General features: G+C 40.4%; 1 protein-coding gene across 4 annotated transcripts in view; it reads left to right on the top strand.

The window, feature by feature from the left end:
* Window positions 1-4,783: 4,783 nt before the first annotated feature.
* LOC130545575 (SRC kinase signaling inhibitor 1-like) overlaps window positions 4,784-10,057 on the top strand; it is a 27,596-nt gene continuing 22,322 nt past the window's right edge. For 2 of the 4 annotated variants that reach the window (XM_057320178.1, XM_057320175.1), the window contains exon 1: window positions 8,108-8,388. In XM_057320178.1, the coding sequence (XP_057176161.1) occupies window positions 8,197-8,388 (192 nt within the window). In that variant the 5' untranslated portion in view covers window positions 8,108-8,196. Of the gene's footprint in view, window positions 4,931-8,107; window positions 8,389-8,475; window positions 9,370-10,057 lie in introns of those variants that run through there. The other 2 variants (XM_057320176.1, XM_057320179.1) reach the window with 2 other exon arrangements.

Raw genomic sequence — 10,057 nt, 5'->3', positions numbered from 1 at the left:
CTCTCTCTCTCTCTCTCTCTCTCTCTCTCTCTCTCTCTCTCTATCTCTGTCTCTCTCTCTCTCTCTCTCTCACTCTCTTCCTCCCACATGTCCCCACCTCCCTGACAAGAGCTGAGATGATAGAGCTGGATAAAGAAGGACGCGGTCACCTGACACGTCTTCACCACAAAATTTCAAATGCTATTAGATTATTAATGATAATCTAATGTGTGTGTGCGTGTGCGTGTGCGTGTGTGTGTGTGCGTCGGTATGTGTGTCTGTGTGTGTTAGTACATGTGCATGTTGTGTGTGTGGAGTTGTGAGTCTGTGTTTTGTATGTGGGCGTGTTTGAACCTGTGTGTACTTGTCTGTCTTCTGTGCATGTTTTCACCTTATTTGTTTTTACAGGTACAACTTTAATTGTTTTGCTTACAGTCAATATGTCTCATGCGCAGCTGCTTTGTAACAATGTTACAAATGTTTGTTAATTTCATCTCCTCCTGCCCAGCACACAAAAATACCTTGTAGTAAGAACGGTTTGCTAACCTTCCTATTAACGTGCAGTATGAAACATTCTGAAAACATTATTTCATTCTACTAACAATGTAAGATGTTTATCATTACCGCTGAGGGACATCGGGGTCAGTGTAACACGTTTTAGCGCTGATGACACCCGGGAGATGTCCTCTGACACCCGGGAAGGGCCTGCATTAGCATCAATCCTGTCTCTGACCGCTTAGCGTCTCCAGCGGGTGATCTGTCTCAAGGTCAAAGGTTAGACGGGATTTTACCTCTACTGAGACAACGGAGACAGAGAGAGAGAGAGAGAGAGAGATGGAAATGCAAATGTGGTGTTGGGGGTCAGAGTTTGTGCTTCATTTAAAATATACTCTGCCCACTGATGGTTGGTGTGATGTGGATTTGTCTCATGGCAACATGTCTCTTCAGTTAATGTGTGTGCGTGTGTGTGTGTGTGTGTGTGTGTGCGTGTGTGTGTGCGCGTGTGTGCGTGTGTGTGTGTGTGTGCTGGATAACAAGCAGAATTAGTTCAAGCTCAATTTGATTCCTTCCTCTGTGTGTTTATGTCCTGCTGTTTTATCTGCTAATGCTAATTGGTATCTGATCAGACTTCCACCTTCCAGCAGGTACCTCCAGTTCTCAGAGTTATGGTTCTCCAGTCACGATCGCTTCAGTGTCAAAACATCTCTATGAGCTATGACACTCTCAAAGAGGAAGATGTTATTGCTCAGATGTTGCTCTTTCATGGCTCAGATTTGATGGAGTTCTCAGTTGTGTTTCATTTAAGCATTAACTTTGAAATGGCTTAGGAGAAATAAAAACAGAAACAAATCCCTGCCCTTCCGACACAGTCTGAAAGGAATTCGTGACATTGTCATGAACTGTAATCTATTCATTCCTGTCTGTGGACACGAATTTCCCCCTTTTTTGTGTCACTCAGCACGACTTTAACGTAATTGATATCTTTCATATGTATAAATATAAATCAACGCAATCTTTTTCCATTTCTTGAAAAAACAGCAAATTTGGACATCCAAGGTTTTGGAAGGACAGCGACGAAATGAGGCAGTAATTGTTGAAGAGCATTGAGGTGTAAATGAATGTAGATTGTAAAGGTCAAATAATGTGGATTTGAGTAAATTTGATGAGAAATGTTTGAGTTGATATTGAGATCTTCAATAATATTGACTTTTGATTGCAGACGAGACAAATCTGAGCTCAGATTGTTTATTAAATTAGATCGATTAAGATCTCTTCTGAGAGACTCTAATGGAGACATTTGTGAGATTCTGAGGAGAAATATCTGAGATGCAGGAGACCTAAGCAAAAGTTTCAATTTGCTCTCCATTTAATCTCATTGATGTCTAGGAGAAATAATTGAGATATTAAAGAGATTTCATCTAACAGTAAAGGACAATATTCTCAATTCTTCTCAAAGCTGGGCTTCAGTTTACACTCCAAACTACACAACATGCATGCAAAATTTGAATGAAGTTTTTATTCCTACAGTAGTAACCATTCGGATCATCAGTGTAGTTGATGTTATTTAGTCAAAAGCATTTGGTCCAAGCTGTTAAAGTCCCAGTGAAATAAAAAATGACAATGACTATTTTTTAATTAAATATTGCAACGTTTATTGTAAATAATTATCAATGTGGGTCATTCTCTTCTTAAAATCGTGTGCCCTCATAATCTTTATTTAAAATCTAAAAATGCACTTGCGTCCTGTAATGACTATCCATCTTAATTGATGTATGTTAGACAGCTTGGGCGGAGCATCCGTTAACTCCTCCCCTTCATCTTTCAATCTGCTGCCAGTTCCATTTCAAAATGCAACGGATGTTTTTATACATCCAATCATGTTTTCTCATTAGAAATTCCATTTCACTCGGAAAATGCGTCAACATACGGAAGTAAAAACGATCACAACTTCCGGTTCACGGGGACTTTAATGATGCTTTTTCGAAACTTGTTCAGTTTAAATGTGATGGGAATCCCTGCTACAGTAGTTCAGTCTGATAACACACCGTAACGTCATGACATTCACAAGTTGATGTGTTTCTGTGAATGTGTGAAGGCACGGCTCGGGTGCAGATGTTGGAACAGCAGTCGTTACATAGTCAGTGTCAGATGTTTCTCACATTCAGTAGTCATTCTGTAGTCAGAGGCTCCTAAACAAAAATCGTTTTGAGATTTGTAAATAGATATTTTAAATGACTTGGAAAGTGTTAAACTATGCGATGCTCAGTCCAGACTGCTTTAATTAAATCTCTCTCTCTCTCTCTCTCTCTCTCTCTCACTCTCTCTCTCTCTCTCTCTCTCTCTCTCTCTCTCTCTCTCTCTCTCTCTCTTCTCTCTCTCTCTCTCTGTCTCTCTCTCTCTCTCTCTCTCTCTCGTTTGCACTGTAAATTGTGTTTGGTGTCCATGAGGATTTTAATATCAAGGTCACGTCACCATGACTGATGGCTTTCTTCACTGCGATGTCATAATCTGCACTGCTGGCCACGCCCTCCAAAGCATTTCTCACTGCGATCTAAAATTACAATCTGAAGATTACCAGGCCTGAAATATGGACGAGAAATAAATCAGACATTTTTATCAGTTCAGCTGTGCATGTGGTAGATCTGTTCATCTCAACCATCGCAGAATATATTTTGGGTTTAATCATATCTACATGCTTTCCCTTGGGTAAGGACTGCACTTTTCACTCACTCAATCACTGACGCTGTATTTTTGCGGTTATTTGAAGGGGTCATATCACAAGGAATCCTTTTAATATGAAAGAGTTCATTGTGATGTGACAATGTTCTGTTTCAGAACACCCCATAAATCCCCAGTCAATGAAAAACCTAGTCTATTAATAGCAAAAATCAAAAAATCTATTGATAGTAAGCCACTAACAACTTCTGCAACGTCCTGACAGATGAATATGTTTGACGTGTTCATTTTAATTCTAGTCAGAGACAGAATAGAAAAATATGATCAAATCAAATCAAAATTATAAGTGAATTAAAGTCAAAATAATTCATAATATTAACAAGAATAATCAGTTTTATGCGATCTCCATCTCGTTCATGACCAGTCTCTCTCCCTCCTGTTTCCTTCTTCCCAGCCCTTTCATCCTGCTTTCATCGTCTCTCCTCTGATCCTGACAACGAAAGATCATGAATCTCTCGGCACTTGACTGGCTCCCTTCTGCCGAGAAATCCCAGAATCCCTCAACACTTACGGCTGAGCGCTCATACCTGCCGTGGCGCGGGGGTCGAGACCGCTGTCATGGCAGACGGGGTTTATGTGTCTGTGTGAGGAGAGTTAAAATTGGGCGGTACATCAATCACGGTTTACATGCATACACGCGAGTGGCGATCAACTGAGCTGAAGCTTATTTATCATAGTTGTTAATTACACACACACACACATCAGAAATGGGTGCTCACTAAAGCAGATTATACTAAAACACACAAATGACATTATAATAGTTACGAATTGCCGTGAAATTGTGTTTATATATTAAATTGTCTGCTGTTTTATAATATGGGGTGAATAGACTGCACAGTAAAAAATAGTTGAGTCAATTTAAAATATAAGGCAACCTATCACAAGGTCTACCCAATTTAACAAAATTATGTTTAAGTCATCAGCTGTCGCAACATAATCAAGTTTAACTAATGAACAACAGAACAAAATATTTTTTGTTGGCTAAATAGAGAATATAGATTTATTATTTAAAAATAAACAAATGTATTTGTCTTTTAATTGTTCATGTGTTCTGCCTCAGACAGACCAAAACTTTGATCAAATACCTGTTTAAACAGTTTGTGTTGAGTGTATTTTTAACTGGTTGTGTCGTAGTGACATGCACGGACACCTCAACATTAAACACACAAACCTTAACCATGATAACAATCAAAAACCATCATTCATTATTAAAAAAACTCTGAACACAACAATTAAAGCATATGTTAAGCCAGCAAGAACTAAAACACTAATCTTTAAAAGAAAAACAAATGAATAAACACAGAATTAAACATGCTGCAATGCATCTTGGGAACTTTCAAAGTCTTGCAACATTGTCTGATGCATTTTGGCCCAAAACTTGAGTCGAGTTAACAAAATAATCTTTGTTAGAAACATGTAACAGATACAGTATGCTGTTTACATAACTCCATTTGAGTTGTTTGTTTTTTTCAGGTTGCGTGATGAATAAATGATGTGTAATTAGCATTAAGTGTAAAGTAGAGTTGTGTTTGTTTGAGTGTGTGTGTGTGTGCGTGTGTGCGTGAGTGCGTGCGTGCGTGCGTGCGTGTGTGTGTGTGTGTGTGTGTGTGTGCGTGTGTGTGTAGGTGTGTGCTAAGTCTGCTGATGGGAAAATATGTGTTCGCTCAGCTGGATAGACTGTTTACACAGAGACATGGCTTCAGTCCAAGTGAAGGTCAGTCTGAGTACACTTTCTTAAGATCAGCTCTTAACATCGGACCAGATACTGGGATGCAAGAAAATGTTGGTGTACAGCACTTCTTAGATTTTATATCTACTGTAAAAACTGTAAAAGCATTGCAGCCTTAAATTTTGGAGTACAACTGAATGGGCTTTACAAGTCATTTCAACTTTTTAAAATTTTGACCAGTGGTGAGCTGCTGTTGTTTGCTGTTGAAATGTTTTATCCATTTTGTTTATTTTTTATATTTTCTATTTATAACTCATTTTGTAATAAATATAGACTTATAAATAAATAAGTTGGAAAGATCTTGAAAAATGTTTAATGTGAATCCATTCAATTTTTTTAAATATTAAGTTGAAATATCCCTGATCTCTCTCTTATCCCTTGCTATCCTCAACTCTCTTCTTTCTCTCCCCTCTCGGAGACTGATGTCTCCAAAATTCTCCTTTCTACCCGGCCTACTACCTGTCCCCTCGACCCGATCCCTTCCCACCTCCTGCAGGCCATCTCTCCGTCTCTACTGCCTCAACTCGCACGCATTATAAACACCACCATCACCACTGGCACTGTCCCCACCTCACTTAAACAAGCCCTGGTAACACCTTTACTCAAGAAACCAACACTCGACCCCTCAGTGGTCAGCAACTACAGACAAATCTCACTCCTGCCTATCCTTTCCAAGGCCCTCGGAAGGGTAGTATTTAACCAACTCTCTGCTTATCTCTCATAGCACGACCTTCTGGACGGTCAGAAAACGACCTGTCTGTCATCGAAAACCTACGGCAGGCAAGGGCTAAAACCTTGTCATCTGTCCTTATTCTACTTGATCTCTCTGCTGCATTTGACACTGTGATCCACCAGATCCTGCTGTCCACTCTCTCCAAACTGGGCATCTCTGGAACTGCACTCATCTGGTTTGACTCTTATCTCACAGGCAGATCCTTTGAGTTATTCTGGAGAAGCGAGACATCCAGATCTCACAGCAGACAACTGGAGTTCCTCAGGGCTCAGTTCTGGTTCCTCTCCTCTTTTCTATATACTGTATACCACCTCCCTGGGTCCAATTATTAAGGCACATGGGTTCTCATACCATTTTTATGCAGATGACACGCAGCTTTATTTCTCTTTTCAGCCAGATGACCCCACCATCTCTGCCCGTGTCTCTGCCTGCCTTCTGGACATCTCTTCTTGGATGAAAGAGCATCACCTACAACCCTCCTGATTTCACTTCACTGGCTGCCAGTTGCCACCCGCATCAAGTTTAAATCTCTGACACTGGCCTCTGACACTGGAGATAACGGCAAACTCGCCCCTTTACCTTAACTCAGTGCTCCAGGTCTACATCCCCTTCTGTCATCTTCGCTCTGAAAATGAGCGACGCCTGGTTGTTCCATCACAGCAAGGCACCAAATCGCTTGCAAAAACCTTGACTGATTCTGTTCCCCTGTGGTGGAATGAACTGCCAGCCTCCACACGAACTGCAGCATCCTTCACAACTTTCAAAACACAGCTCAAAACACACCTGTTCCGCCTTTATTTGACTAACCAATAACTGTCTTAACTCTTGTCTAAAAAGAAAAAAATCTTGTTGTTCATTCTCTCCTTTGCTTACTTCAGATATGATTTTCCTAGTAGCATGGCCTTGTAAACTAACGGTACTGTTTAGCGTGTTGACTAAATGTTTACATCCTCTCCTACTTGTAAGTCGCTTTGGATAAAAGTGTCTGCCAAATGAATAAATGTAATGTAATGTGATGTAATGTAAATAAAAATAGGCAGCGGCTATAACAATAGATGCTATTTACACTAAGTTTAGCAGTAGGTTCTGTTTACACTGAGTGAAAATAGCTGTATTTTCTTTGGATGAAGTAGAAATAGTAGTTAGATGCTATTGGTACTTATAAATAGTGGCAGATAACTTTACTATTTGCACCTCCGTATTGTTGTGCATTAAACATTATGCAATAATAACAGAGTGTAAATCATTATATTTATAAAAATGATTAAAACGGTGGCAACTTATTGAGATATTAAAGCCCCACACATACCCCTTTACCCTAAACCTTATGAATAAAAATGAATTTTAAGCCTTGCATCAATTTTATAGAAAAAAATGCCTTTATGATCAGTAATGCATACATGTAAATGTAATGTAATAAAAAAGTGAAAGGGCATTTTCAGCAAGAGATGGATTAGAACCCCATCTCTGATGCCAAGCTAAACAGACTTTACACCTTACGCCACTGGAGTCACCCATATTAGTGGGCGGAGCTAGTGCAAATAGTCTCTGCCAACAAGGCGGGCTATTTGTACTCAGTGTAAATAGACGCTCTGATAAAAAAATATGTATAATAAAGGCTTCCTGGGTAAAATCTAAAAATTCACAATCCAATTCAAGAAGTAAAATCTCATTCAGGTTTGGTTGAATTTTCCGGTTTTGGTGAAATAATTTGAAAATATTTTTGTACATTATTACCATTGATTGCTGTTACTGTGTTAAAATTTAGGGGGCAGTTGTCAGGATGGGCTCCTGAGGTTTTTTCAGTAGATGCTAGCAACGGCAAGATCATGGGTTCAATTCCCAGGGTCTCCACTTTAAATGCACCGTAGGTCTGGATAAAAGCATCTGCCAAATATATTCATGTAATGTAAATGGCTGTGTTTGAGTTTGCATGTTAATCTAATGCAGTTATTAGCAAACACTTCTCTATAATGGAGTAAGCATTTGGGTCTGTGAGCCTGTGCACATGCTTTGCTTAATAGAGCTATTATACAGAGATGTGAAGAGAGAGACAGGCAGTGAGAGAGAGACAGAGGAAGGCATCATTAAAGAGGACAGACAGCGTTGGTGTTTGGCAGACATATCCTCAACACACACACGCACACACACATGCTAAAATCATAAATCTTCGATCAGCGCAGGCTTTGACAACCTGCCTGTTTCTCCGTGTTTAGCCGCTATCACATCATCGCTCAATTTCTGCCCCTCCATCTCCGCGTCTTATCTGCATTCCTGGCTTCCTCTTCCTTCTATTAACACATCTGTTCCTGTATCATCGGGTTTGAGGGATGTGACTTTATCATACACTACATGTATGAGGACGATGTCACAATGTTATTTCTTCTGTATGTGAATTGAAATTCATCTCTGTGTCCAACATACCAAACGACTGCTTTCTGCTTTTTCGCCCCCGCAGGTTTGTGACCGAGAGAAAGGGAGGAGATAGAAAAGAAACAGAAGAGATCAAGTTCTTGTGATGTTGCGTGGGGATGATGCAGAATATCAGCGCCGGTATCACACCCTGGGCAGCTCTACGCGCCGCCTCTCCAACCCTGACATGGAGGCCTTCGCCAAGCTCCACAAGGGCGGCGACGTGGAGCACCAGCGGAATAAATACCCTCCGCAGCACGCTGCCACCCTGGTCAACACCAACTGTGCCCGACAGCAGGTAACACCCGCGTGAGGATGTTTGTCGGCTTGCTCATTGTGTATTTGCAGCTTCTTTGTAAAGTCATGCAAAGCAGATGGCGAAAACAATGTGTCACATTGTGTTTGTGTGCGTCAAAAGAGCAGCTAGTGTTTAAACTGTGGCTTTGTGCTTAAGTGAGGAACCCAGAAAGGAACATTCTCTCATAATTATTCACCCTCTTGTCATTACAAACATGTATGCCTTTCTTTCTTCTTGCAGAACACAAACAACTATATAAAAATGGTTTATAACCAAACAGCATTGAGCGTTGACATTTCTCAAAATACCTTCTTTTGTGTTCTACAGGTCATTCAAATAGCCTGCAGGTTTTGAGTGACATGAGGGTAAATGAATGATGGCAGAATTTCTATTGTTGAGCAAACTATTCCATGTGATGAACAAGAACAACAGCAGTGTAAATAACACCGTAAAACCATAAAACAACAGTTCAAATGATTTATGTGTACTGCAGTGCATTATGGGAACTGGAGTACTGCATCAAGCACGGCAGACATAACTATTAACAAATAAAGCAAATTTACAACTGCTGGTGACTTTTGGTTGCCAAGACCCCTCGCTTTCTTTTTTGCTGTTATTTAATAAAGGCCATTTAGAAAACTGTATTTCTGTTCGTTCAGTCACGTTCTGTCTCAGTATTTGCTCCCTCATTCTCACGGTCATCTCCCTCTTCTTCTTCACCTTCTGTTCATCCTTTTTATTTGCTCTGTATATTTACTCGTCTGACTGCCTCGGTCGACTCAGAACACCAGTGGAATGACAGAGAGAGAGAGAGAGAGAGAGAGAGAGGAGTCTGCCGTTACCATGGTAACCAAACCCATGTAGAGAAATCAATGATATCACATAGCTGGCGAACATAAAGCAAGGGAAGCTACAGGGGGAGAGAGAGGCGGCGGAAATCGCTGAAGATGGCTGAACGATTTTACGAATCGACATGAAACGGTATTTACATTTGACATAACGTGACGTGTGTTTGGGTGAACAGAACAAAATGTGGCGTAGGACATGTTTTTTATCCATTGGGAATTGGGATAAGGGAAAATGGGCGTTCCTCACCAGAATGGAGTCGGAGCTGAATGTGAGTTTGCGGTGGATTGAGGGGAATTCCTCTCTTGAAACATCAGCACATCAGGACCAGAATATGTATGGTGAAGGTCAGGTTCATCCTCCAGAGCATCTTCACATATTTCAATGGTAGAGCTTCAATGTATTTATTAACGGTAACTGCCATGATATTAAAGATTAAACTGTCAATATTAAAGATAGCAAGGTTATATTTTCACAGAATGTTCTTAACATTAAATACAATTATAAGTCTGTCAATAAGTCTGTCAAGATGAGGATGAGGACGAGGATTTACAGTTCAGAGTTGCAGACGGAAGGCGAAGTGTTCCTTTCATTGACGAAAACTAATGTATGAAAACTGTAATCTTCAACGGTGGAGAGAAGTCCGGGAGAAGGGAAGCACACACACGCACGCACGCACACACACACACACGCACACACACATATATCCACGCGGTTTACAAAGCTGATTATTTTCCTGCACGAACACACAATCATGCCAATAAAGTACTTTGAAAATTGAAATTGAGAGAGAGAGACAGAGAGAGAGAGAGAGAGAGAGAGA

The sequence above is a fragment of the Triplophysa rosa genome, linkage group LG21, assembly GCF_024868665.1.
Source record: "Triplophysa rosa linkage group LG21, Trosa_1v2, whole genome shotgun sequence".
Taxonomy (NCBI): Eukaryota; Metazoa; Chordata; class Actinopteri; order Cypriniformes; family Nemacheilidae; genus Triplophysa; species Triplophysa rosa.
Note: the sequence above shows the minus strand (reverse complement) of the source record. Positions and strands in the feature narration are given on the sequence as shown.